This window comes from Candidozyma haemuli, assembly GCF_002926055.2.
Source record: "Candidozyma haemuli strain B11899 chromosome Unknown D_2014730914, whole genome shotgun sequence".
Lineage (NCBI taxonomy): Eukaryota > Fungi > Ascomycota > Pichiomycetes > Serinales > Metschnikowiaceae > Candidozyma > Candidozyma haemuli.
Window position 1 is genome coordinate 1,087,006 of NW_020289911.1, and position 26,101 is coordinate 1,113,106.

General features: G+C 45.7%; 12 protein-coding genes across 12 annotated transcripts; 6 read left to right on the top strand and 6 right to left on the bottom strand. All coding sequences in view use genetic code 12, as the record gives it.

The window, feature by feature from the left end:
* Positions 1 to 613: 613 nt before the first annotated feature.
* CXQ85_002923 (uncharacterized protein) lies at positions 614 to 2,008 on the bottom strand (the record flags this gene model as incomplete). The annotated part of the gene is made up of 1 exon (XM_025486584.1): positions 614 to 2,008. One exon carries the CDS (start codon positions 2,006 to 2,008, stop codon positions 614 to 616), a length of 1,395 nt encoding a protein of 464 aa, XP_025344134.1.
* A 2,196-nt stretch (positions 2,009 to 4,204) lies between these two features.
* Positions 4,205 to 5,977, top strand: LEU4 (2-isopropylmalate synthase; the record flags this gene model as incomplete). The annotated part of the gene is made up of 1 exon (XM_025486585.1): positions 4,205 to 5,977. The coding sequence occupies one exon, from the start codon at positions 4,205 to 4,207 to the stop codon at positions 5,975 to 5,977; it is 1,773 nt and encodes a 590-aa protein (XP_025344135.1).
* Positions 5,978 to 6,649: 672 nt separating this feature from the next.
* RPL16A (60S ribosomal protein uL13) lies at positions 6,650 to 7,252 on the top strand (the record flags this gene model as incomplete). Its single annotated transcript, XM_025486586.1, has 1 exon — positions 6,650 to 7,252. One exon carries the CDS (start codon positions 6,650 to 6,652, stop codon positions 7,250 to 7,252), a length of 603 nt encoding a protein of 200 aa, XP_025344136.1.
* Positions 7,253 to 8,441: 1,189 nt separating this feature from the next.
* On the top strand, positions 8,442 to 9,808 carry CXQ85_002926 (uncharacterized protein; the record flags this gene model as incomplete). The annotated part of the gene is made up of 2 exons (XM_025486587.1): positions 8,442 to 9,746; positions 9,794 to 9,808. 2 exons carry the CDS (start codon positions 8,442 to 8,444, stop codon positions 9,806 to 9,808), a joined length of 1,320 nt encoding a protein of 439 aa, XP_025344137.1.
* A 42-nt stretch (positions 9,809 to 9,850) lies between these two features.
* Positions 9,851 to 10,918, bottom strand: CXQ85_002927 (triglyceride lipase; the record flags this gene model as incomplete). The annotated part of the gene is made up of 1 exon (XM_025486588.1): positions 9,851 to 10,918. One exon carries the CDS (start codon positions 10,916 to 10,918, stop codon positions 9,851 to 9,853), a length of 1,068 nt encoding a protein of 355 aa, XP_025344138.1.
* An 843-nt stretch (positions 10,919 to 11,761) lies between these two features.
* Positions 11,762 to 13,183, bottom strand: COQ6 (putative N,N-dimethylaniline monooxygenase; the record flags this gene model as incomplete). Its single annotated transcript, XM_025486589.1, has 1 exon — positions 11,762 to 13,183. One exon carries the CDS (start codon positions 13,181 to 13,183, stop codon positions 11,762 to 11,764), a length of 1,422 nt encoding a protein of 473 aa, XP_025344139.1.
* Positions 13,184 to 14,145: 962 nt separating this feature from the next.
* On the bottom strand, positions 14,146 to 14,883 carry CXQ85_002929 (uncharacterized protein; the record flags this gene model as incomplete). Its single annotated transcript, XM_025486590.1, has 1 exon — positions 14,146 to 14,883. One exon carries the CDS (start codon positions 14,881 to 14,883, stop codon positions 14,146 to 14,148), a length of 738 nt encoding a protein of 245 aa, XP_025344140.1.
* Positions 14,884 to 15,418: 535 nt separating this feature from the next.
* On the bottom strand, positions 15,419 to 16,642 carry CXQ85_002930 (DNA-directed RNA polymerase I subunit; the record flags this gene model as incomplete). The annotated part of the gene is made up of 1 exon (XM_025486591.1): positions 15,419 to 16,642. One exon carries the CDS (start codon positions 16,640 to 16,642, stop codon positions 15,419 to 15,421), a length of 1,224 nt encoding a protein of 407 aa, XP_025344141.1.
* A 150-nt stretch (positions 16,643 to 16,792) lies between these two features.
* Positions 16,793 to 17,163, top strand: CXQ85_002931 (uncharacterized protein; the record flags this gene model as incomplete). The annotated part of the gene is made up of 2 exons (XM_025486592.1): positions 16,793 to 17,070; positions 17,094 to 17,163. The coding sequence occupies 2 exons, from the start codon at positions 16,793 to 16,795 to the stop codon at positions 17,161 to 17,163; spliced, it is 348 nt and encodes a 115-aa protein (XP_025344142.1).
* A 117-nt stretch (positions 17,164 to 17,280) lies between these two features.
* Positions 17,281 to 19,272, bottom strand: CXQ85_002932 (alpha/beta hydrolase; the record flags this gene model as incomplete). The annotated part of the gene is made up of 1 exon (XM_025486593.1): positions 17,281 to 19,272. One exon carries the CDS (start codon positions 19,270 to 19,272, stop codon positions 17,281 to 17,283), a length of 1,992 nt encoding a protein of 663 aa, XP_025344143.1.
* A 2,143-nt stretch (positions 19,273 to 21,415) lies between these two features.
* CXQ85_002933 (Zn(II)2Cys6 transcription factor domain-containing protein) lies at positions 21,416 to 22,919 on the top strand (the record flags this gene model as incomplete). Its single annotated transcript, XM_025486594.1, has 2 exons — positions 21,416 to 21,490; positions 21,537 to 22,919. The coding sequence occupies 2 exons, from the start codon at positions 21,416 to 21,418 to the stop codon at positions 22,917 to 22,919; spliced, it is 1,458 nt and encodes a 485-aa protein (XP_025344144.1).
* A 365-nt stretch (positions 22,920 to 23,284) lies between these two features.
* Positions 23,285 to 26,077, top strand: CXQ85_002934 (m-AAA protease subunit; the record flags this gene model as incomplete). Its single annotated transcript, XM_025486595.1, has 1 exon — positions 23,285 to 26,077. One exon carries the CDS (start codon positions 23,285 to 23,287, stop codon positions 26,075 to 26,077), a length of 2,793 nt encoding a protein of 930 aa, XP_025344145.1.
* Between the last annotated feature and the right edge of the window lie 24 nt (positions 26,078 to 26,101).

A 26,101-nucleotide genomic window follows, 5' to 3' on the forward strand; every position in this document is an offset into this window, starting at 1 on the left:
TTCACAAACCTTCTCCAGCCAATGACCTCTTGGGGTTTGCGGGCGCAGCTGGTTTTGTGATGATGCCGACTCCGATTGCTAAGTCTGGAGAAGTACTGCTTTCTAAAACACACCACAAAGCAAAACGTGGAAAAACTGTAATATTCATTGTATTCACCTCAATGGCGCTTCCAGTATGTCTCATGCTGTCACATCCCTGAGGCTTAGGGGCAACGTCTATCCATGGAATGTGGGTACTTCTTTTGCTCTACCGGGGGTGCCTGAGGTGCTATCTGTGTGGCTGCAATTTCACCCTTCAATCGCTTATCGGGAGGTTCTGATACAGCCACTTTCATCAATTAATAGAAATGTTTCTCTTTGCTTGGTTTTTTTAATCAGCGCCACAGGTCCCATGACTATGTTGTGTCTAATAGGCCCAGCCCAAGAGCAAACATGAATATAGTCAATTTAGGTATCAAGCACAAAAGCTTATCGCCATGGTGGGGGTCATCTGTGGCCCAATTCTACATTATCCCCTCCTTTCAGCTTTTATTAGTGCTAATATACAAGGTGGTGAATTTCACCAGACTGTCCATCCAGTCAATGCAATCCATCAGTCGTCAGATGGGGAAACTTAGTCGAAAGTCTTCTTGGTACCCTGGAACTGAGCACTGTTTGGACCAGTTCTGGTTGGAGTGGCTGATCTCTCACGACCGCCAAATCCACCACGGTTACCGCCACGGCCACCAAAACCGTTACCACCACCACGGCCACCGAATCCACCACGGCCACCTCTGGCAGAACCTGGTCTGGAAGATGGGTCCTTTGGCGTGGAGAAGTCCAATCTACATGGACGACCCTCGATGTATTCACCGTTCAAAGCGTTCAAAGCACCCTGGGCCTCCTCAACAGAGGAGTACTGGACGTAACCGAAACCCTTTGGCTGCTGAGTGTCTGGGTGAGTAGGAACACGACAAGAGATGACGCTACCGTGCTCACCGAAAACCTCGAACAACTTGTCTCTGGAAGCATTGAAGGACAAGTTACCAATGAACAAAGTGTCAGATGGAGCAGATGGAACATCACCGTACTGCTTGGCTCTGTCCTGGGTTCTTGGGGTCTGAGGCTTACCGGAAGACATGTCCAAGTTGACTGGTCTACCGTCGATTTCTCTACCCTGGTATTCAGCCAAAGCCTTCTCAGCAGCGGCCTTGCTCTCGAAGTCAACGTAACCGTAACCTCTAGACTTACCAGTAGCTCTCTCCCACATAACTCTAGCGCTAGTGACACCGCCAATTGGCTCGAATTCTCTCTTAAGCCACTCGTCATCGACGTTCCAAGACAATCTACCGACGAACAAAGTAGCTGGCTCAGCGGCAACATCTGGGGTAGCCTCAGTCTTCTGCTTCTTGACTGGAGCCTCCTCAGACTCCTCAGAAGAAGCCTTACGCTTGACGGATTCCTCCTGGTCCTCGGTCTCAGACTCAGAGTCAGAAGAGTCGGAATCAGAAGAATCAGACGAAGACGAAGAAGATGAGGAGGAAGAGTCAGAGTCGGAATCGGACTCAGAGCTGGAGCTGGAGCTGGAGCTAGAGCTGGAAGAGCTAGAAGAGCTCGAGGAGCTGGAAGACTCCTTCTTTGGCTCCTCCTTCACCTCTGGCTCAGCCTTAGCTGGAGCCTCCTCTTCATCATCAGAATCGGAATCAGAAGAGTCTGAGTCGGAAGAAGAATCAGAGGACTCAGATTCGGAGCTGGACTCAGAAGAGCTCGAGCTGGACTTGGCAGCCTCAGCAGCTTTCTTAGACTTATCAGCCTTAGCAGTCTTCTTGGACTTGGCCTCCTTGGCCTTGACAACTGGCTTCTCCTCAGCTTCAGACTCAGAGTCTGAGGAGTCGGAGCTGGACTCAGACTCAGAGCTAGAAGAGCTAGAGCTGGAACTGGAGCTCGAGGAGTCAGACTCGCTAGAAGAGGACTCCTGCTTTTTAGTGGCCTTAGTGACCTTAGAGGTCTTGGTAGAAGATTTAGCCATTGTTGGAAGAAATATGGATGTGGTATAGATGTGAGAAAAAGAAAATCTTAAGTAGTGGTTTTTTCACTGATGAGGTGCTGCACAGTGGGGGCTGCTCATCACCTTGCAAGGACAAGGGGGACTGGGGTAGAACGGTAACCGAAAGGGGTAAAAAATTGAATGATATAGAGCAAATAGTGGATTTTAAATAGCTCTATATTTCAAGAACTTTTGACAATTTTGTGTGACCGTCACTTAAGTATGTGTTGGATGGGGCTTATTTTTGCAACCATTTGCTGTGTCGCGGAGCCACACCGTACTTAGTATGGGTATGCTCAGGGGACTTGACCAGCAATTGCTTACCTAGGTGGTTGAAGTTTTTGGGGTCCAGTGTTTTGGAAAGTTATGGGATGAAGTGGATTCGAATTAATTGAAAACTTATCCTTTTGTTTATGTTAGCGTAAGATGTGTACTGGGAGAGGTGGGACATGCTCGTGTGACGTATGTCTCGACAGAAGGGTCCCAAAAGGTGGACTAGACAATGATCAACAGAAATGTCTTTCTTGCGATATATGTGATTTATAGCTCTCAAAAAATGTGTATCACGAAGGTAGTAGACAAGAAAAAAGAGACATTCCTTTAGAATTATTAGAAGATTCTCGTACGTGCTAGGACATCCAGTGGGTGTAGAGTGATGAATGTACTAACATAGTTCAAAGCTCCAAGTATTCTGATGAATAGAGTAATCTCCAAGTTTACTGTAGGATAAGGTCTCAGGCTTCGTTTTCATATAGGATAGTACTGGGATTGAAGAGTTCATCTTCAGGGGATGAAAGCTCAATGTACACCAAATAACTCTAATTTTTCATTGAGCTTAACTCCAGTGGAGCTACTCAAGAAGTCTTATCAATCTCATACTGCTGCTTCAAAAGGTGACTAATCCACATTGATTCATTATTGCGTCAATTCCAAAAGGAGTAGAATAGGCTTCATAAGCTCCTAACAATCCATTCTTCTGCTCCATAGGCCAGGAAGAACCTGCTGCAGATTTATCTTTACACGATTCAAGACCTGAAAGCTTGATGTAGCTGTGCCATTCAATTGATAGCATATACCTCGCTTAACCTTCTTCAGTTCTCTTGACATAATATCAATTGCACCCACGAGAATAATCTGTAGTCAAATACCTTCAAGAATAGCTCTCAAATTATCCAAAGACCCAGTTTCCTTGAACTTCCAAAGCCTTTGAAAATCCCGATGTAGTGAAATCTATGACTAACTCTACACTAACAATGCCCCTCCTTTTCCAGTAACAACCAAACATACCAGTGAAAAACCCACCTACTACAAAACCAGAAATAGAAATCAACCTTTCCTATAAATTTCCAAAAGCAGTATCAATCCATTTCCTTACAATCCAAACCAACACTCCAGTCCACTTTGCCAACCTTCCTCTACTACTACTGAAAAATTCATACACCCTCGAAGCCGCATGGAAGCCTTCCTACTCCTTCGAAACACACAAAACCGAAAAACCGACCTTCTAAAGCCTTCCCATACTAATTTCCACCCTTCCAAACCCGTCCACCCACGATTAACCGAACAACCAACCTACGTCCCAAATTGTCCCTGCTGCTTCAAACCCAAGGCTAATAGCGGAGCGGTACCGGGCCGTAAGTATGGGGAAGGCTGCGAAATGCCAAATCGGCCCACTCCCACTGGCCATGAGCAACCCCCACAAAGCACACCAACAAAGGCAAAAACAGGTAATAAAAGGTGGTATAATAAAATACGAAAAACATAATACACTTACAAAGACAATTTAATTCCACTACTTTCCACTTCTTTCCACTTCTTCACTTCTCCTTCCCCTCCCCATCTCATCTGTTCTTTCTCTCCTGCCCCACTGGCTCCTGTACCTGTTTGCAGCCAGGAACCTCTGAGTCAGAGCTTCCCCACTGGCCTACCAAACCACGTGAAGAGCCCCCGTGAGTCATAAAAAAGTATATAAGTAGAGAAGAACCCACTGCCCTTTTTTATATAGATAATTTATTTCTAAACCACCTTTGGTGTCCCTTTGGTTCCCGTCCTTCTTTGATACTTGTTCTACCCCAGACCGGGCCGGTTGCGCGAAAAGCCTGACAAAAAATTATCCACTTTGCACCCACGAAACTTTAGTCGTTTCTACATCATCATCATCCAGTTTTTTTCTTCACCATGTTCAAACAGTCCAGGGTGTTACTACAAAAACCGTCTTATAACATCATGCCTTACAAAAACATGTTGAGAGATCCTTCTCTGAAATATACCTTTGCTCAGGGCGTCAAGCTTCCTGACAGAACCTGGCCAGACAAGCAAATCACCAAGGCGCCTCGTTGGCTTTCTACGGATTTGAGAGATGGTAACCAGTCGCTTCCTGATCCTATGTCGATTGCTGAGAAGAAGGAGTACTTCCATAAGTTGATCGAGGTTGGTTTCAAGGAAATCGAGGTTTCTTTCCCTTCTGCTTCTCAGACTGATTTCGACTTTACGAGGTATGCCGTGGAAAACGCTCCAGACGATGTTTCCATTCAAGTTTTGACTCAGTCCAGAGAACACTTGGTTCGTAGGACTGTTGAGTCCGTTGTTGGCGCTAAGAAGGCCATTGTTCACATCTACTTGGCTACTTCTGACGTTTTCAGAGACGTTGTGTTCAACATGTCCAAAGAACAGGCTATTGAAAAGGCTGTTGAGACCACCAAGTTGATTAGATCCTTGACGAAAGATGATCCTTCTAGACAAGAGACCGAATGGACCCTTCAGTTCTCCCCAGAGTGTTTCTCTGACACTCCTACTGAATATGCAGTGGAGATTTGTGAGGCTGTTAAAGCCGTGTGGGAACCTTCTGACGCCAACCCCTTGATTTTCAACTTGCCTGCTACTGTTGAAGTTGCCAGCCCTAATGTGTATGCTGACCAGATTGAATACTTCTGCAGAAACATCAGTGAACGTGAGAAGGTCTGTGTTTCCGTTCATCCTCACAACGACAGAGGATGCGGCGTTGCTGCTGCTGAGTTCGGTGTTCTCGCTGGCGCTGACAGAATCGAAGGATGTATGTTCGGTAACGGTGAAAGAACCGGTAACGTCGACTTGGTCACTCTTGCCTTGAACTTGTACACCAACGGTGTTTCTCCTGAATTGGACTTCTCTGACATTGAGGAATTGATCACCTTGTCTGAAAAGTGCAACAAGATTCCAATCCACCCAAGAGCTCCATACTCTGGTTCTCTTGTTGTTTGTGCTTTCTCTGGTTCCCACCAGGATGCTATCAAGAAGGGCTTCCAGAGATCCGAGAAGAACCCAGACGATCCAATGTGGAAGATCCCATACTTGCCATTGGATCCAAAGGATATTGGCAGAACATACGAGGCTGTTATCAGAGTCAACTCTCAGTCTGGTAAGGGTGGTGCCGCCTGGGTTATCTTGAGATCCATGGGCTTGGACTTGCCAAGAACCTTGCAGGTTGAGTTCTCCTCTGTTGTTCAAAACGAGGCTGACAAGTCTGGTAGAGAATTGAAGATCGAGGAGATCAACGAACTTTTCAAGAAACACTACATCTACACTGGTGAGTCCTTCATCACTCTTGAAGACTATGAGACCACCAGAGGTAAGGGCGAGAACAACACTCGTGAGATCAAGGCTGACTTGGTTGTCAACGGCAAGCCAGTTACTGTTTCTGGTAACGGTAACGGTCCTATTTCTGCTTTCGTGGATGCTGTTGCCAAGCAGTTCGGTACCTTCTTCGAGGTCAAGAACTATACCGAGCACTCCTTGGGTGCTGGTTCCCAGGTCAAGGCTGCCACCTACATTGAACTTTCGTTCATCAACTCTGCTGGTTCTCAGACCACCAGATGGGGTTGCGGTATTGACTCTGACGTTAGTGAGTCTTCCTTGAAGGCTATCGTCGCCATCCTTAACCACTTGGTGAGAGCCGGTGAGCTTAAGGTGTAAAATAGTATTTAGTTGAGCTAAAATAAAATTGCCATTGCGCTTCAAGTTGATGTAGTGAAAATCATGGGTGGTTCTTAGGATTCTGCTATAGTAGTTCTGGTTGCCAATGGTACAAAAGGCAATGGAAACAAGAAAGAAACGAAAAAAGGGTCCAAAATGCTATACTGAGAGACCCCTTTCTCACATTTGAATCACCAACCACCTTTATTCACTAACCAATGACTTGGAGAGCCAGAGTATTGGGTAATCCAGTAGTGCTACATTTCGCAGCCATTAGTGAGTAGCAGTATCTCAGAATACCCACCAACCAGCACTCAAATACATAAAGCTTTTCACACAAGATTGACTTTCAGCCCATATTTTTTCACCAGTAACCTTTCCGAAATCCTTAATTCTTCTCTTCTGTTGTTTCCCGGCATTGGTGGTGGACCTTTGGTGGTGTCTAGGGCTGAACCCTAATCCACGTGATCCAATTCTCACAGACGATATGCTCGTGATACCTGTACACAAAGGCCTATTCCCCAGTACACTATAAGAGCCCAATTGTCAAAAGTGCTGAGAAGCGCCGGCGCTAGGTGCAGTACCCGTGCACCACAAAAATTTTCATTTGGTACCCTCAGAAAAAAAACCTCTTCTTCCCTATCCTCCCATAACCAGGAAAAGATAAAACCAATGTCCGATTTCCAGCCAGTTGTTGTCATTGACGGTAAGGGTCACTTGTTGGGTCGTTTGGCCTCGATCATCGCCAAGCAGTTGTTGAACGGCCAGAAGATTGTTGTTGTCAGATGTGAGGCTCTCAACATCTCTGGTGAGTTCTTCAGAAACAAGTTGAAGTTCCACGACTACTTGAGAAAGGCCACCAGATACAACAAGACCAAGGGTCCATTCCACTTCAGAGCCCCATCCAGAGTTTTGTACAAGGCCATCAGAGGTATGATTCCTCACAAGACCGCCAGAGGTAAGGCTGCTTTGGAGAGATTGAAGGTCTTCGAAGGTATTCCACCACCATACGACAAGAAGAAGAGAGTTGTTGTGCCACAGGCTTTGAGAGTCCTCAGATTGAAGCAGGGCAGAAAGTACACCACTGTCGGTAAGTTGTCTTCTTCTGTCGGCTGGAAGTACGAGTCTGTTGTTGACAAGTTGGAGGAGAAGAGAAAGGTCAGATCTGCTGAGTACCACGCCAGAAAGGTTGCTGCTTCCAAGAAGTTGGCCTCTGCTCAGGCCCAGGCTTCTGAGACTGAGGTTGCTAAGAAGTTGGCTTCTTTCGGCTACTAAGTGTTTTTGCAGTGAGATCCGTACTTTAACAAGTGCTGGTCTTGCGAAAGGGGAATTTATTTGTCGTTTGTACGATTAAAATCTCGCTATTGTATGTATAGATTCTATATGTATTAGCGCTAATACATCATAACGAAGATCTGAGTTAATTGTAGTCTAGTAGAGCCAGGCAGGGATATAAGTGAAAGCTGAATGGCTTGATACATGAAGACGACAAGCATAGTCGCTTGGGTGACAAATCAATGTCGACAGTCAATAGATGTATTGAAGTTGGTTCTAACTAAATCAAGCTTTGGCAAAGTTGAATTTAAACGACACTAACTAAATCTTCCAGCTGGTAAATCTGTGCACAAAGTAAAGTCCAGCAGCTACCATGACTTCTGTCCTCTGGTCGTATTACTACTATGAATCGTCTCTTCAGACGTAAGGCAACTGTGAATACTACATAAGTCAACTACCATATGAGGTAAATCAACTACCGTATGAGGTTTTCAACAAAGGTTGGCAAAACTTTTGAATTCACCTCCAAATTTCCAAATCACTGCCTTCCTTAATTCAAATATCTACTTCCTCGCCAACTTACATAGGTGTATTCTGATCCAACCATGTACAACTCTAACTACCAGTCCACCAGTCCAGACATATACCCATGACCATATCCACCTAAAACATAAAAATTCACCATAAAGACAGTCTTCCTTTGATCTAACTCTTCTACTTATACAACCGGCAAAAATAGAACCGCTTCGTCTTCTCCACTATATCACCTTCTCGGACCTGCTCCATTTTGCACCCATTGCATCTGAGGCTCCACCCGGCATCCCAACCGTCTGCCCTTAACTCCCGTTCTAATAAAATGAAAGCCTTATATTTACCACTAAAACAACACTTTCCTTCCTTTATAACCCCCAAAAATCCCTTCCAAGACTATTTCAAATTGGTGGTACCTGATTGCACATTGAGAACAATGGAGACATGAGTAGCGGTTGCAAAATCTGAATATGTCAACCACCAGACCAGCTGCATTTATCAAAAACGTGAAAAAGAAACCCTAAAGGCATTTTCTTACCCTTTTAATCTCAAAAAGCTAGTCCCTTCATTTACCCTTATATCATTCATCTGCCCCACAGTAGCTCCTAAATTCCATACCCATCGCAGATCATCGCATTTATATTACTCTTCTTAAGACATGCCCAAACCTCCTACGATCCCATGCTTGGTCAAGTCTAGAGGCATACGGTTTGGAAAAGTGCCTTCATACTCGCCGACCAAAGAAGTCTTGTGCAATTATGAAACCATAGAGGACTTGGACGCCATAGACGGAATCTGTAAGGACTCACATAGTGGGTTCTTGAGTTGGTCCAGAAGACCGTTCAACGAGAGAAGTGAAATATTGAGAGCTTCTTCGAGCTTAGTGAAGAAGAACAAGGAACAGTATGTTGACGCTCATATGGCAATTGGCGCTGGAAGGCCGTTTGCCGAGTTCATCACCGACTTGGCGCTGCAGAACATCTTAGAGCATGCCTTGCCTATTTCTAGGCCAGACGGTGAAGTGCTTAAGAGTCAGGCAAGTGAGTTGGCACTTTCAGTTAGGACTCCAGTGGGACCTGTGCTTTCAATCGCTCCATGGAATGCACCTACGGTGCTCTGGGCTAGAGCCATTGCAGCTCCTTTAGCTGCTGGTTGTTCTGTGGTTGCCAAGGCGCTGGAAAAGAATCCAGAAACATCTTATCTCCTTGCTAAGGACTTTCATGAGGCTGGTGTTGACCTTGGTGCGTTGCAAGTGGCTAACTTTGCTCCTCAAGATCAACCTCAAGCTACCCAGAGACTCATAGAGAACCAGCATATTAAGAAACTTACTTTTACAGGCTCCACGGGTCTTGGATCTAAGCTTGCTGAGATTGCGGGGCGCTCATTGAAGCCTACTTTATTAGAGCTCGGTGGTAAGAATGTTCAGATTGTTACTCCCGATGCCGATCTAGAGAAGGCAGCAGAGCTGCTGCTTTTCAGTGCTTGGGTCCATAATGGCCAGGTTTGCATGTGTCTCGACAACTGTTACGTTCACAGTTCTGTCGTGGACGAGTTCCTTAAGATCTTGGTTGAGAAGGCTAAAAGTCAGCCAAGTGATGGCACTCCACTTAGAGATATCGATGGTGCCGATAAAGTTCGTGGTTTGGTATCTCAGGCTATTGACAAAGGTGCAAAGGTTGTATTTGGAGACCCTAAACAACTGCAAGATGCATTTGTTCTGCCTTTGATATTGGCTGGTGTTGATAACTCCATGAACATATACTACGAAGAGACCTTTGGTCCTGTCTTCTCTGTAATGAAGTACGATAACCTTGATAACGTTATCGACGAGGTGAATAACTTGCGGTTCGGTCTAAAGACGTCTATTTGGTCTAAAAATATTCTAAATGCTGTATCTGTGGCTAAGAGGATAGACTCTGGAGCTATCCATATTAATGGATCTACTGTCCATGACGAGGCCACAGTGCCCCACGGCGGTGTTTCTCAAAGTGGGTTCGGCAGATTCAACAGCCACTGGGGTCTTGATGAGTTCAGTTTCACGAAAGTGATCACGGCGAACCAGTAAATCTAAAAGCCCCGCTTGCTGAGGTTTTCTGCAATGTCTAAGTACAATGCAATGGGATTAAAGGTTGGGGTCTTATCAAAGACAAGCTGGTCAACAGTGGTCTTGATACGGTTTGTCCAGTTGATCAAGTCAAGATGATCAACATCTGACAAGGTACCCAAGTACTCACCCCATCTTGACAGCTCGACGCTAACCATACCATCGTTTTCAAAATGCGTTCCTCCTCGTTTCTGTATCTCGTGCTTGATTATCTCATATGTTGCACGGAACACACGAACGCCTTGTGGAGGCATCAGGGCTCCATAGGAGAAGTACGACACCTTACTATCGTTAATAACATCCTTGTTGAAGCCTTTCATAAAATGTGTCGTTAATTGAGGAATCGCCTTGGGACAAATAGCCTCAAGAGCTGCGTCTTTGCTCACAAGGTCCATGACAAAGTCAGCACACTCAGATCCGTGGTGGGGAGTACCGATCGTCGTTAAACTCACCACTTCATAAGGCGATTTCTCATTCTGGATCTTCAGTATAAGATACCTTGCATCAAGGCCACCCATCGAATGGCCCACTATATTAATCTTAAGTCTTTCGCCTGGCTCTTTGCCTTCATGGCCAGAACACTTTTCCTTCAACAAGGCATCCAAACGTTCAGCACGCTGGTCAATTGAGCCAAAAGGCGGAACGCGAGCTATTATAACCAGTGCTCCAGCTTTGGTTAGCGCTTCCTCGATACCATGCCAATAGTTCACCAGGATACCACTCTTCTTGACATTTTCAGCAACCTCTTCCAAATCGGCATTGGCATCCGCAACTTGAGGAACTTCAAAAAGCGTCAAAGTATCAAATCCCAGAAGACCATGGCATAGAACCATTGGGTACTTTGGTACACCATAATGGTCTCGAAGCTTACTGAACTTGTCTTTGATGAGCTGAATGTCATATTGTTCCTTAGCATTCACATGACTTTCAGTTTCAGCCTTGAAATTCCAGAAGTTTTTGAAACTGCCCACGTATGTGAGTGGGTGGATGAGAAAAAGGCCGGCACTAGCCCTTAGTGGTGCCTTGTACATGTTGATGTGTGGTTGCTAAATCTGGAGAAACCGGTATAAGTGATAAGCTGCACCCGTGCACCAATACATTAAGGCTGAAGCAATAGGAAGAGTTGATCTATACTACATAGTCAATAGGAGGCGGTTCCTTCTTTCGCTATTGTTTTTAAGGAGGTTCATTAGTTGGTGTTTGATTCGCTTATTTGGTTATTGGCTTGCCGGGGTCCTATATGGGTGATTTTTCACTGAGGATTGCTTAAATCAAGAGGTTAAGGCGTTCCTTGTAAGTTGCTAAAGCATAGAAACCTAAGAGAGTCCCTTTTGAGTCTTCATTCATTTTTAATGAACAACACTTTGTGGAATTACAAAGTGTTGATCTACGTACATGTGTCATGTCACCACAGTGACGCGATACCATCAGCATAAGTATGAATAGTTATATTTACAAGTATCATAAACCACTGTCTGAAGTAGTTCTAAAGTCTATGCTTTGGTCAAGCCAGACCCTTTTGATGCTGTTTAACCAAGCCTTTGGTGAGCTTGTTTTAGAATGTACCTCCAGTAAACTCAGCATAAGAAGCGATAGTCGTTACGTCAAGTCAACAATACGACGCCGTGCAGAAAATAGCAAAACGCTTAAAACAATCCGTATTTGTACATGCTTTGCAAGGCGTCGATTATATCATCATCTAAGCATAGGTAGCGCCGCAGATAAGGCGAGACATGCATAGATCTGCAAGGATCCCAATAATGACAGAAGTAGATAGTCTCCTAGCGCCGTCAATGCAAAGTCTATTCATTTAGGAAACGAAGCATTTGGTAGTACTTTTTAGTTAATTTCATGTAGTCGATAGGTTTGACGCATTATGGGTTACCGCTGATAGATTTAATCATCATATCCTTGACAGAACCAAACATGTTAAGAGACTTCAAGCCAAAACCTCTCAAGCAAACGATAGGCAGGAAATCAGTAGAGAAGATCTTGTGGAGCTTATCGCAGATACCCATCAACATGTGGTTAGCAGGCCATGCCTTGGCGGTGTAGTAGTCCAAAGTAAGCTTCGAACCAATATCCTGGCCACGAGTAATACCAGTTTCGATCGTCTCCATCAAAGCAGCCACGTCAGTTTGGCCCATGTTAAGACCTTGACCAGCCAATGGGTGCACTGTATGAGCAGCGTCACCAACCAAGGCCACTCTAGCGGTTGTATAAGTGTCAGCATGAAGGAGTTTCAAAGGAAATCTGGCTCTAGAGCCCGCAATAAGTTCGGCAATAGGTACAGGGTACTTCTCCTCGAGCTCTTCTTCGGGAACTCTGGAGATTCTCCATTGGATCTCTTCTATGACCAGCTCATCCTTAGGGTTAGCTCTCAAGGCCTTGTAGATGTAATTAAGATCGACCTCTTCAAGAACAAGAGCGGCATTGATCAAATGAGGGAAAATAGCATCGTCGACCTTCAACAAAGTGTCTGCCAATTCAGGCGTACTGGACCATACAAACGTAGCGTTATCGTCAGTCAAAGGAAGAATAGCCAATGGACCGGTGGTCAAGAATCTCTGCCATGCAATGGATCTATAATCCTCATACTGCAATTTCAAAGTTCCCACGACACCAAAACGGTTATAAGGCCAGCCACGAGATTCAATACCAGCATATTTCCTCACTGGCGAATTCTGACCATCAGCACCGACCAAAAGCCTTGCCTGGTAGCTTTCACCATTGTCCAACTCCACAACTGGCCAGTCCAAGTCTCCCTCGCCTTGCTTGATATCCACCACACGGGCCTTCTCCACAATGTTAGCTTGGAACTCATCCTCCAAAGTCTCGTTTAAAGACTCGATCTTCTCCAACAACGAGCCTTGAATATTAAGCACCTCTGCCATAGCAGCGATAGCCCCAGCGCCAGGCACCACAGACGTATCGAACTCAATACGAGCATCTGGATCCTGACTATCATATGCAATCATGTTATCATAAAACCTGACTCTATCCTGCTGAATAAAGTCCCAGCTGCCCAGTTTCGTGCTCATAAACTCCACCGACTTTGGCGTCAACGAAACGACACGGTTTGTATAGTTCTCTGGCGGGTCCTGGGCGAACTGTCTGACTCCATCAAGACTCAGACCTTCTACCAATGTACACTTGAGGTGGCTGGTGCTAGGTGTATTCTTAAGAGCCAGCAAAAGCGAAAGGCCCGCAGGTCCACCTCCCACAATAAGAATATCCTGGAGTTTTGGTAGTTTTGGTTTAGCAGAGGTGGCTAGGCCACGAACAAGCCGAAGCATGAGTTCTTTATGGATGAAAAAGCGGTAAGGAGAAGTGTGGGGGAGCGTGGGGGACGCTAGGTGGTATATTGCTCAATATTCAATTGGCAATGGGTCGAAGGCGATTGGGACCAGGGTTCTTTTTCGTCTTCTTGGATATTTTTCACTTGGTGGAGTCCGTTAAAGTGTTGTGTGATATTTAGACGAGGCGTGCGCGGCCTAAAGAAACGAAGGTGGCCCCACAACGGCAGAGGACAGACGGATATAGGGAACAAGAGAGAGGGAAGAGGTATAAATAGAGGAGGAATTCCTGCTGTTTTTTTAGAAAGACAGTTTTTTGAATGTAAGGAAGGAGGCGTGGGGTTTGGGTTCTTGAGGTCATTGGAGGATCATTGGGTGATTGTACGGTGATCTGTGGATGGGCTTTACGGTTATGGTCTCTTTCCAGGCCTGATAATTTGGGGGAAATGTAAGTGCATGTGATAAATTTGTACGTTTTTGTTGGACTACTGCTCCTAAATAAAAGGAAAAAAATCTAGAAAAGACTTATTTTTAGGCTTTTTCAAGTAATTTCGATGGCTGCAAATGTCTCTTTGATAAGCTTATAGCAGGTAATGGGTATTTGACACCCGTACACCAGCTTACCCCAGGCCATTCAACCCTCCGCCAAAATACCGAATTCCTTTGGTATGAAATTAATATTAGTAGTATATTTGAATAGCCTCTTAGTTTCTGAGTCCGAATCTGTTTTCAGTTTGTTTCTAGGATGGGTGAGTGCGGAGATAAATGGATATTAAAGGCCTCATACTTAAGCTCACTACAAAATCACCAAACCGCTTTTCTGCTTCTGTGCCACCATCAAACACGAAATACCCATTAGTTTCAACTTACCTAGGTGTACCTACAACCGTCTACACTTCCTCTTACCGGTAACCGTATATTCAAAGAGTTTCATCAATTACCTCTCAACCAATGCACTCTTCTTACTCTTCTGTCTTTTGTTTTTTCTTTTCTGGTTCGTCTTCACTAAGGTCCAACTCTTCACCTTCTGAACTGTCTTCCACCTCAGACTCAGCATCGTTGTTGATCGCTTCCGAATAGTAGTGAACAGCGTTTGGAACCAAGTCATCCACGATCAATCTCGCCAAATCTTCGCCGCTTCTAAACTCTTTGCTTGGTTTCTTACCTGTCCATTCAAACCATGCAAAAAGCGACTTCATGCCTTGTCTGTATTTCTTCTTTTCATCCAGACTATAGTTCTTGCCTTGCTTATTCTTCCTGATAAGAGCAGGACTAATATCCTTAAGTTCCTCGGGCCATTGCACTTCCACAGACTCAGAGTATAGTTTAGCTTCTCCATCTTCATCAACTGTAGTAAACTTCTTGACAATATCTTGTTGTGGAACGTTTCCATCTGGTCCAAACGAAAACGTAATGGTAAAGTCTCTGTGGTGCTCTGTATCGGCAATTGGATGATCCACATATATGTCAGTAATCGACTCGAGATACTTCAAGTCCTCAGGTCTTATATATTCACCAAAATCGTCATTCTGGGCTAGCACAATGTACCAGAACTGTGGAATCGTCTTGGTGATGGCTGCCCTACTTTCGTATATGCTTTGCATGCGCTTGATTCTGAAAACCTCCACATCTTTCTCGGCGTCGCCCATAGCCTGTTCATTCTCGGCCAATTTGGCCAAAGCATCTGCAAGTTCAGCCATATTAAGTAGAAGTAAGGTAGTTGATGCTGGCGATGGCAGATAAGGGCCCTATCGAAAACAAAAACGCGTGCCGAGTCACGTGTAATTTTCCACAATTTTCAATACATATAGTGAGGCTTCTCCAACCTGGGGACTATCTACTACCAGGTTCTCTTCCATCCACCGATAATTCAGGTTTTTTTGGTTAGGCTTTTTTCTCGATTATTTCATGTCGAATTAATTGTGGACCTTCAGATGTAAGTTCCCGGAAGAAAAAAAAAAAAAAAACACCTTTTCTTCCTGAGCCTTACATAACTGTCTTTAAGTAGTCTGTAGTGACCAAAAGGACTACCTAACATAAGCTTGATTTCTTTTTGAAATTTTCAATATGTCTTTCACTTCATGAAACAGCTATAGTTTAATTTCCCCTTTTTTGAATCAACCAGAATCTTATAGCTGTCTTGAAGAAGAGCTTCACATCCAGATAATGAGATGCGTCTACAAGGTGAAGTATGCCCAAAAAAATGTGTGTTTAACATATTAAACCTACTCCTGATTATCTTCTGCGGTGGCTGACCATCTCTGGAAGCGTAAATGGCACCTTCAACTCGGCAATCTTATATGTGGAAGCTTCCTTCTTAGGGATACCAAGAGCCTCGGCCATGCCAACGGTAGCAGGACGGATTCTGGCGCCCAATGCCTTGAACAAAGTGTTGAGTTTCGAAGGTTTTAGGTTGAGTTCCTTCGAGATTGGTGTCAACTCAAGGAAGAAGCCTTCGATGTGGAACATGAGTGCAAGCAAGTGGCAGAACAACTTGTCTTCGTGATGAGTGTCAAAGAGGAACGAGCGGTCCTTGGCCTTACCCAAATCCGAGCGTCTGTGAGCTGTGAAACGCTTCAAAATGCCGTCAATAAGAAGCTCAGAGGGCTTGTTGCCCAAGGCTTCCATGAGAGATGCCTTGTCTCTCTTTCTTCTGTTCTGGTACACACCCATGAGCAAAGAAACGTAGTACAACATCTGCAACTTCTTCTCGTTGGACGTAAGCACAAGCTTATCCAAATGTCTAGCCACAAAGGCGGATTTCGTGTATGGCATGAGCTCCAAACGAGCCTTGGGGTCGCTCTCCTCCAAGAATGCATTGACTCTGATGGAAGACAACTCGTGTGGTGGGACAATACCGTCCAAAGCGTAAATGTCCTCGACGTTGGTGGCGTCCACGTTCACTGGAGGCACCACGGTGCTCTCTGCCACGGTCTGGATCTCTTGAACCAGGGGCAAGTCGGCTGTGAGTTCCTTGACATTGTCCACAATGTCCATCTCCAGGTCCTGTAACTTGTCCAAGTCGATTCTGTTCCTGGCCAACGATGCAATGGCGGCCTTGGCCTTTTTGGTACCGAACTCCTGACCCAAGGCCAAACGCTGGTCCACATACTTGGACCCTCTGCTCTTGATCTTGGGGCCCTTGTGCACTCTGCTATCTATAGATGTCACTCTGGTTTGCACGAGAGGAGCCTTGTAAAGATCCACCAGCTTCAGCTTTGGGTCGTAAAGAGCAACCACATAGTCGTTGTTGTCTTGGTTTTCCAGCGTAAGACCGTTGTACTCCAAGGTACTGTTCTCTCCATGAAGAAGGTAATCCTCTTCCACTGGATGCTGGTATAAGTCAAAGGAAGTATCGTCAGGGATCTCCAAACCGTTGAAGAAAGCACCCACAACGAGACTGGGGTCAGTTTTGACGGAGCCCACCTTCAAATCGGTGGTTTTTTCTGCCTTTCCCATGGTGTAGTCTAAAACTGGCTTCTGGTAGTGGTGATAGTTTTTCGCATCTCATCGCTCCTCCATATCTATATATCTGCACACCAAACTACTTAAAGTGATCTAGGAACATAGACACACCCAGTGAGAATACAAAATACAGGGCGTCTGGGCATGGGCAAAACGTACTACGAAATCTTGGACGTGGGCCCCGACGCCACGCCTGAGGAAGTCAAGTTGGCGTACAGAGTCAAGCTTCTATCTACGCATCCAGACAAGCAGAGCATGGGCCAGGCAAGGAACGATATTTCCATTGACCTAATAAAAGAGGCGTATGAAACGCTCAGTGTTCCTGAAAAGGCCAAGGCGTACTGTGAGGAGCTACAGGAGAGCTTCAAAAAGCAGGGCTTTTCTATAAATGGTGCAGGGCTAGATGTATATACGTTGGAGCTGTTCGACATGGAAGAAGATGAAGCTTCTGGGAGTCTATGGTGGGCCAGAGCTTGTCCTCGGTGTACATCGGAGCATGCAATGCGGCTTACTGAGGAGGATTTGGAAAACGGTACGCCTGACGGTTCGGGTGGGTTCCAGATCATGGTTTCTTGTATGTCATGCAGTTTATGGATCACGGTGGCATACGAGGAGGCCGAGGAAGAAGACGTCTAAACATGCACGGCCCCTTTTTCAGCAGACCAGTCACGCTGCCAAAACTCTTCGGCTCGAAGAATCGAATCCAATGCGAGTCCCATAGCTTTATGGTCGGCCATCAAGTTCACATGGCCAGCATCTGACTCGAATTTACCCACAATCTGACCTTCCTTCGTCTCGGGGTTGTAGAACGTGAACCCCTTATCTTCAGGCATCAACCACTTCTGGTGAACCACGCCGTCTCCGCGGCCATAGAAAAAGTCATAATAGTTCCCGTCCTTGATATCCTGGAGATTCCGGACATGGGAGCCTCGCAAGGAAGGAATCTTGTTGCCGTAGACAACGGCCATAGGTGGGTACCGTCTTTTGTACTCCTCTTTATAGTCGAGGCTTAACACATACTCCTTGGTGCTTTTGAGAACTCTCTTTAAGTACTCGTATGCCTCGGAGAATGTGAATGAAAATGTAAAGTCATGAAATAGTTCGTCGTTGGAAGGTGTAGGAGATGCAGGGCTGGCAGGGGATGATTTGTGTTTCCTCTGCATTTGAGCGTTTGTAAGCGTAGGGGGCTTGTTCTTTCTATTAAGACTCTTGGGTCTCGAGAGTTTGATCTTTCCAAAAGCACTTAACGTGGAATTGGACGAGTCGGACTCCGCCAGCAGCTGCCTAAATGGGTTGCTTTGCTTTGGCGGGCTGAGTGTATCCAGAACAAGAGTATCAATAGAAGCCAGGGTCTGGCTGCTGCCGCCTTCTTGTTCTTGGATACGCCTGGACTCCGAGACAAGAGGGTTCAAATTATACTTGACCCAAGTTTCTGGATCAAAATAGTCTAGGTCATAAAACTCTCCAGTATCTTTATTGGCAAACACGCGACCAGACAATGGCAAGAAGACAAACGAGGAGCGCATCATGAAGTTGGTCTCGAAGGTCAAGATCTTATCTGAAAGAAGAATCGAGTCACCGTAACGGATAGGTCCAAGGATGTTTAGACATTCGCTCGGCACGCCCACATCAATGATACCTCTGAACAATTCAGGGTTCTTGTTCAATGCACCGTGAGTAACAAGACCACCCATGGAGTGGGCAATGACGATAACAGGTTTTCCCGTTTCCTTTTTAAGTTTGGCAAGGAAATCCACAAGCTGGTCACTTGTCTGGTTGAGATCAAGACGCCAGTCGTAGCCAAACTCTTTCACCACGGTCTTGGGGTTACTATCCAAACGCTTGATCAAACGCTTGCAAATATCAATTGGACCAACGTTTTTAAGCACACCATCTGGATAAATCAAATCGGTAGCCTTCAATTCATCGTCAAGCGACGAGCCAAGAAGAAGATCAATCTTTCGAAGGTTGAAGCCAGCCTTCAATGGAATCCATACACGTTTACGAGTTTTGGTATCCCTCAAAATCAGGCCTCTGTAGCCGCCCATCACCACAATGGGTCCGTCGATGTTACTGAAAACAGCGTCGTACGGCTCCTTCTTCTGTTTCGTGTGGATAAAGTCAGGCAAGAACTCCGAGATGTTCTCTTTGATGGAAGCCTTGACAGCTCTAAAACGCACATCATCGGTACCCTTAAAATGGGAAAAGAACTTTGCTTCTTCTGCCGTCAGCACAGACTCCTGTCTCTTCAATCTGAGCCTGATATGCTCCAATTCCGGATCCTGGTCCTTGGTGTTATTGTTACCAAACGGAAGCTTAATGCTAGACGTCAACAGCGAAAGCCCACCGCCAAACGGCAACGAGAACGAGAAAACCTTCGCCTCGCCCGTATACTCCTTATCAGCCTGTTCTGGCTGCTCCACGCTCTGTCCACCAACCAAAGACTCAGCGTCCTCATGTGTGTACCGTCTGCTGATGGGAGGAGGCCTCTGCTGCTGGTCTGCCTCAGGCACATACTCTTCGACCTCCAGATCATCTTCCTGAGAAAGGATATCCGGTTCGTTCGTAGGCGACCCGCCTGGCGACGACGTCGAAGACAAAACCTGGCGATGTGGTCTTTGCATCCGAAAGAAAGTAGTAGTTGATTTACGTGATTCTTCGTTGCTAGAGAGATATGCCGGTGCGACAGCCGAGGAGCATTTCGCAGCCATCTGGGGAAGCCAAGCAGAAACAAACACCAACGTGGAAACAAAGGGGGAAAAGTCACAAAGACAAAATTCTCCAGAACCTGGTGAAACGAAGATATAAGAGGCCAACCGGCCCCCCTTTATCTTATCTTCCCACTTTATGACCAGATGGTGCTGGTGGTAGTCTTGCAGCGGCTTCGCACAGCCGAGTTGCTCTGCAAGAAGCTACAGAGGCCAAGAGAGATGAGGTAGAGGAGGTTGGAGTGATCTGAGTGGGATGTGGGGCCATGGTTTGCTCAGGGGGCAGGGGGAGGACCCAGGACATGGTTTTCTGTTTTTCTACGGTTTCTATTTGTTTTGGGATGTCTAAGCTGGTGGTTGCTAGGGATGTATTTTTCACTTTTTCGGTACGTTCGGCACGCCAGATTACGCTTACTTCCTCTGCTGCTGCTGCTGCTGCTGCTGCTCGGATCCACTTTATTCCGACGGTTCCCATGGAAAAATGGTTTATGCAAACTTGGGCCTGTGATGTCATTTTACGTTTGTGTTCGTTTTTACTTTTCTTACTACCTTTTCACCTTAGTCTGCTTCTCTTGTTTTCTGGTTTCTGGCGCATGGCTTGGGATGACTGGGGCATTGTTTCTTGCTAGACACTTTAGTCGATTGTTTGTTCTGCCATGCCGCAGAAGTATAGAACACTGGGCAAGGGGTGGGTTTTGAGAGGGGTCACTTAAGCCTATGGATAGTTGTTTTCTCTTACTTCTGATTGGCCCGTGGAAGTGGGTATTTGCGCTTTGCTGGGACTTTGGCCCTGGCCATCGCTGCTTATCGGGCTGTGGGAAGCCACTCTACGCCTCATTGCGGCGGGCCACACAATGATCTGGATTGGACGGGAAACAACCGGTAGAAGGTGTGTAATGGTGTTTTTTTGTTGTTTTACGTGTTTCTTGACCTTTGTTGGTCTTTGTACTGGTCCCTATGAATGGCTGCAAATCAACTACTAGGCTACTGCAAGGCGGCTGCGAGGCAGATCACCGTTAGCGATAAGAATTAGACACATTCTGGGAGGTGTAGTTGTAGTTTAATTGGAAACAAGTGTTTATAGGGGTTCAGGTTGTTTCTGGAGAAGTCCTGATTTTGTGGTTTTGTGGACTCGGAAAATTTCGGATTCCCGCTTCGTGTAACGGCGCCTGCTGTATCGCTTCTTATCTGTCGTGCTTGTCTCACCTCTAAGGATAGGTAGAGGGTTGGCAGGTGTTCTGGGACGTATTGGATCGATATTGGTTGCTTTATTTGGTTCCTGGGGTTGGACTCTGTTCAGTGTCTGAGTATCTGCTTAAGCTTCCTATGGTTCATGGATGGTGCATTTCGGCTGTCTTTGTGACTTGGCATTCTGTCGGAACTTTACATAACGAGTAACTTGTTTTGGTTCGTCGAGGAACCAGGAGAAAGACGATGTAAAGTGATGTCACTGGGTTGGTCTTTCCAGTGAGCTCTGGGACCAAGGCTACTTGGTAACGCACAGCATTAAATGTAAATATATGTCTTTTTCACTGAAAAGTGCAATTACCATAGCAGTAGTGGAGAAACAGAAACTTCCTTAGTACTCTGGTAACTTTACTTCACATCTTCTCTCCTGGACCAATGGCAATTCATGTATTCTACAATATTCTTGATCAGCCAAGCCCCACTCTACCAACTCTCCAATGCCTTCAACTGTTTTGAATTATTATCCTTCAATTCTTCTTTCCCTCCCTCCCTTCTTTCTTTTTAATTTTCCATGGCACATCATTTTTTCACTTCTGTCCATCGCTATCTTCTTATCTTGCTATATATAGCAAGAGCGCACGGCTGTACCAAACACTCCATTCTTCACCAACCCCAGCAAGTGAACGAACAAAGATAGATCATAAAACGAAAACCTAAAAACACCTCCTCTTAACCAATCCTTCTTTCTTTCAAAATTCCTCCTCTTTCCTCCCTTCATGTACTGCTTGCCTCTCGCCGTTTCTTCTCGATAAGCCTCCAGGACCCTCAGTACTTCACATTACAGCTTCAACTCTTCCACGCCATCAAGGCCATGCCCCTGAAGAATGTGGTGAAACGAGGCCTTTCACGCAAAGGGTGTCTTAGCTGTAAGAAGCTTAAGATCAAGGTATGTATAGAAACGTGTACATGTACTTTTCAATTGCTAACGTCAGTGTGATGAGGCCCGACCTATATGTGAATATTGCAGCCATACGGGCAGACGATGTCTTTACCCAGACGTGTTTGAGGCTTTCAAGGAGGGCCAGGGACCAGTTGCTGAAGAGGTTCGGGAGATCTACTCGCTGCCTGAAAGTATGGCATCTGCTGAGTCGACGCCGTTTGAAGACGACGCGTTCTCTGATTCAAGGCAATTCACCTTTCAAGTGCTTTTGGGCTCCGCCGCCAGTCATCTACAGATTCTGCGGTTTGAATTGAGAGTGCTACGATTCTTTAACGATATTTGTCTACCGCATTTCACGTATAATGTGAATAAGCGTCAGGTCAGAGTGTGGCTGGATGTGGTTCCTCTGTACTTCATTGACTGCCCCCTGATAAAGCTGGCTATTTTGGCCACGGGATGTCTAAGCATGATGCCTTTTTTGGGTGTCCAGAAAGTTATAGACGATAATATGTCTGAGGAGGCGTTGCTGCAGAGACTAGAAGAGACTTGTGGGCTGTATGAGATCCAACAGATGTTTGCAGACGATTATTTATTTGATGAGGATTCCAAAGATATCAATTTATTCACCAAAGCTTCTACGCTACTATCTGAATCTATTAATGCCACTAATACATCCATGGCCCTGCTTCAGTCTCCAGATCTCACTTCCCAGGAAAAGCTTCCCCATTTGGTCAGTGCCACGATAGGCAACTCGCTCCTTTTTGGCTTTTTGGGCCTTCAGCCCTGGAAATTGGCCCCTCTTGTACATTTCCCAGAGGAGAATGAGGCACCGAAAACAGACTTGCTCAACGTTGCAGTGGGTTTGAGGATGGTGGTGGTACAGAACCTACCTTCACTATTATCCTCCGACATTGCTGAATTGTACCATAATGATGAACTTATGCTCATACCCAGAAGAAAAATCAAAATCGTGGAGGACTTGAAGGCACAGCTTGACGATTACCTACAAGGAGCAGGGTTCGGTTTCTTTGACATCGACCTGGATACCAGCAGAATGATCAATGTGTTCCGTGACTCGTTGGTTAGTCTAGAGAAAGTCTGTGCATTAGCTGTCAAATTCAACTACCCGGTGATGTTGTTCAGATGGCTTCTAATCATCGACACAGACTTTGTCACATACGTAAGGTCCAAGAACCGTTATGCGCTTCGGCTCTTATACGTCTATGCGTGTCTCTGTGTCCATTATAAATTCTGGCTCTTTGAAAGCAGTGTCTGGCGTGACCACGTTATGTGGTACAGATCTAAGTACGGGCCGTTGTGTGAGTTTGACGAGAGACTCTACCATTATGTGGTGACCAGGAGGAAGTACGTTTTAAACGACAACTACCGATCGATCAAAGATTTTGACGTCTGGTCGTCTGAATTTGACTACTAAACCAAACTTCCCCAAAAAAAGAATGGAAAACCAGTCTGATGGCAACCTCTCTTGAAGAGTTTGCAGCCATACCATACTCACCACCAACATCATACGATAAACGTTTACAGGAAAGAACTCTAATAAAGAAACAAACAAAGGAAGAAGCATCTCTCAATCAGCCAAATGAACCAATTCAACATTATTCCCTTCCTCTTCTTGCTCGACCACTTCATCCTCTCTTCCACCAGACATTGCTTCGCAGAACAGCTTTTTTCGCACTGCCTTCCATTTTCGGCAGTCTACCGCCTTCGAAAACTAGATCATACCGGTCCTACAAATTCCCTCCACTACTAGACCTTTTCTCCAAACCCTCCCCACAAACCATGTTTCTAGCTCGAGCAGCGTGGCCCCTGATTAGAGGGTCAGTGTTGCAGGCAGCGACGAAACCCAGCATACGTTGCTTTGGGTCGTCGTTGCCGTGCAGAGGTTTAAACATCTTCAACTTCTACGAACTTCCATATACGTTAGACAAGGCACTCGTTCGTTTGAGAGAAATGCAAGAGGAGAAGCCAAGGCATCTTAGGCAAGATGAAATAGCTACCGAGTGGCTTGATCAGCTTGATGCTGAGAAGAAGAAGGACCCTTTGGCCAAGGACATCTTGGTTGGCAATGACCCGTTATCTGAAGAACTGGCTGAAAGATATAGATCCCTTTTCGAGACTGCTTTCCGAGTGAACGTGTGGCAGGCATCGCAAATCCGTGAGGAGAAGCCAGCTGGTTTGATAGGATATGAAGCCAATTACGCCATGGTATCGACCTTGTCACGGGTGTTTCCACCGCCTACTAGGGAAGAGGTGGAGGCTGCCATGAAATTCTACCTCAGGCTTGTGAACAAGAGAGTGTTTTTGGAAGAATTGACATTTTCCAATCCGAAGCTTGCCAGCATCTACAAGGATTTCCTTGAGCTTGACCTTTCCGATGAAGATCCAGACAAGATCGAAGCTGCATTGAAGAAATGGGATTTGCCATCGAAGGCTGCGTTTGACTGGTTTCTGATTTTTTCGACGTGGAGCTCTATTCCATGTGATGATAAGCCGTTCTTGTTCCCATATGTGGGACCTAAATTCGATTATGTTGCTCAAGTTGGTGAAACGCCACCATCATGGAACACTCAACTGGATAGCAAGAAACCGAACGAGCCTCCAAAGTCAAATGAGGAGATGCAGCGTATGATCGACCGCACAAGGACTCCAATGGCTGTTTTGTTTTCCCTCTTGTTCTTTATCGGATACATGTGGTTCTCCGACAGACTGTCAAACAATGAAATCTCCTTCCAGCAGTTCTGCGGTGAGTTCTTGAGAAAGAACCTCGTCTCCAAGATCCACGTTGTCAACAACAAGACTGCTGTTATTGAACTTAACGACAATGGCAGACAGATGCGTGCTAGAGAGAGCGGACACATGCAAGAAGCTGACTACTACTTCAATATTGGGCTGGTTGAGTCTTTCGAACGTCAATTAAAGAATGTTCAGGACGAATATAAGATTCCAGAATCATTGAGAGTGCCTGTTATCTACTCCACTGAGGGCAGCATTGCCAAGGTTTTGGTCAACTTCCTTCCTACCCTTTTATTCCTTGGTGCCATTTACTACATGACTAAGAAGGCAAACCTTGGTGCTGGTGGTCCCTTGAGCTTTGGTAAGTCTCAAGCCAAGAAGTTCAACCAAGAGAAGGACATCAAAATCAGATTTAAGGATGTCGCCGGAATGAGTGAAGCCAAACAGGAAGTCATGGAGTTCGTGAAGTTCTTGCAGAACCCAGGAAAGTATGAGAAGTTGGGTGCTAAGATTCCAAGAGGTGCCATTCTTTCAGGTCCTCCTGGTACCGGTAAGACTCTCATTGCTCGTGCTACAGCTGGTGAGGCTGGTGTTCCATTCTACTCTGTCTCAGGTTCTGAGTTCGTGGAAATGTTCGTCGGTGTGGGTGCTTCTCGTGTTCGTGACTTGTTTAAGACAGCTCGTGAGAACGCTCCTTCCATTGTGTTTGTCGATGAGATTGATGCCATTGGTAAGAACAGATCTAAGGGTAACGCTAGTGGTGCTAACGACGAACGTGAAAGTACTTTGAATCAGTTATTGGTTGAAATGGACGGTTTCGACAGCTCCAGTCATGTGGTTGTGCTTGCCGGTACCAACAGGCCTGATATCTTGGATAAGGCTTTAATGAGACCTGGTAGATTTGACAGACACATTGCAATTGATAACCCTGAGTTGCAGGGCAGAATTGAAATCTTCAATGTTCATTTGCAAAAAATCAAGGTCGTCGACAACATTGATAAAGATCTTGCAGGTCGTCTTGCAGCTTTGACCCCTGGCTTCTCTGGTGCTGATATTGCTAATGTTTGTAACGAAGCAGCCTTGATTGCCGCCAGGTACAATGCCAAATCTGTTACTTTGAGACACTTTGAGTTGGCTATTGAGAGAGTGATTGGTGGTGTTGAAAAGAAGAGCAAGCTCTTGGACCCACAAGAAAAGAGAGTTGTTGCCTACCATGAAGCTGGTCATGCTGTCTGTGGCTGGTTTTTGAGGTACGCTCACCCATTGCTTAAGGTTTCTATTATCCCTAGAGGCCAAGGCGCTTTGGGTTACGCCCAATACTTGCCACCCGATCAACACCTTATGTCTACGCTTCAGCTTTACGACAGAATGATCATGACCTTGGGTGGACGTGTCTCTGAAGAGCTCAACTTTGCATCTGTCACCAGCGGTGCCCATGATGACTTCAAGAAGGTCACTCAAATCGCCCAGTCTATGGTCTTGAGATTTGGTATGTCGGACAAGGTTGGAATGGTGAACTACGCTGATACACAGAGCCAGGACAACTTGACCAAACCATTTAGTGATGAGACAAACGACGTGATCGACCAAGAGATCAGAAGAATCGTGCAAGAATGCTACAACACCTGTAAGCAGTTGTTGACCGAAAAGAAGGATGCTGTCGAGCTGGTGGCTCAAGAATTGCTCAAGAAAGAGTTTATTACCAGAGAAGACATGATAAGGCTTTTAGGTAAGAGACCTTTCCCTGAGACCAATGATGCTTTTGACAAGTACCTTGACGGAAAGCCCGCCTACCAGAACGAGCAGCCAGCCGATGAGAAAAAGGATGACGAAAAGTAATTTTGCACGAACCCTTGTATATAA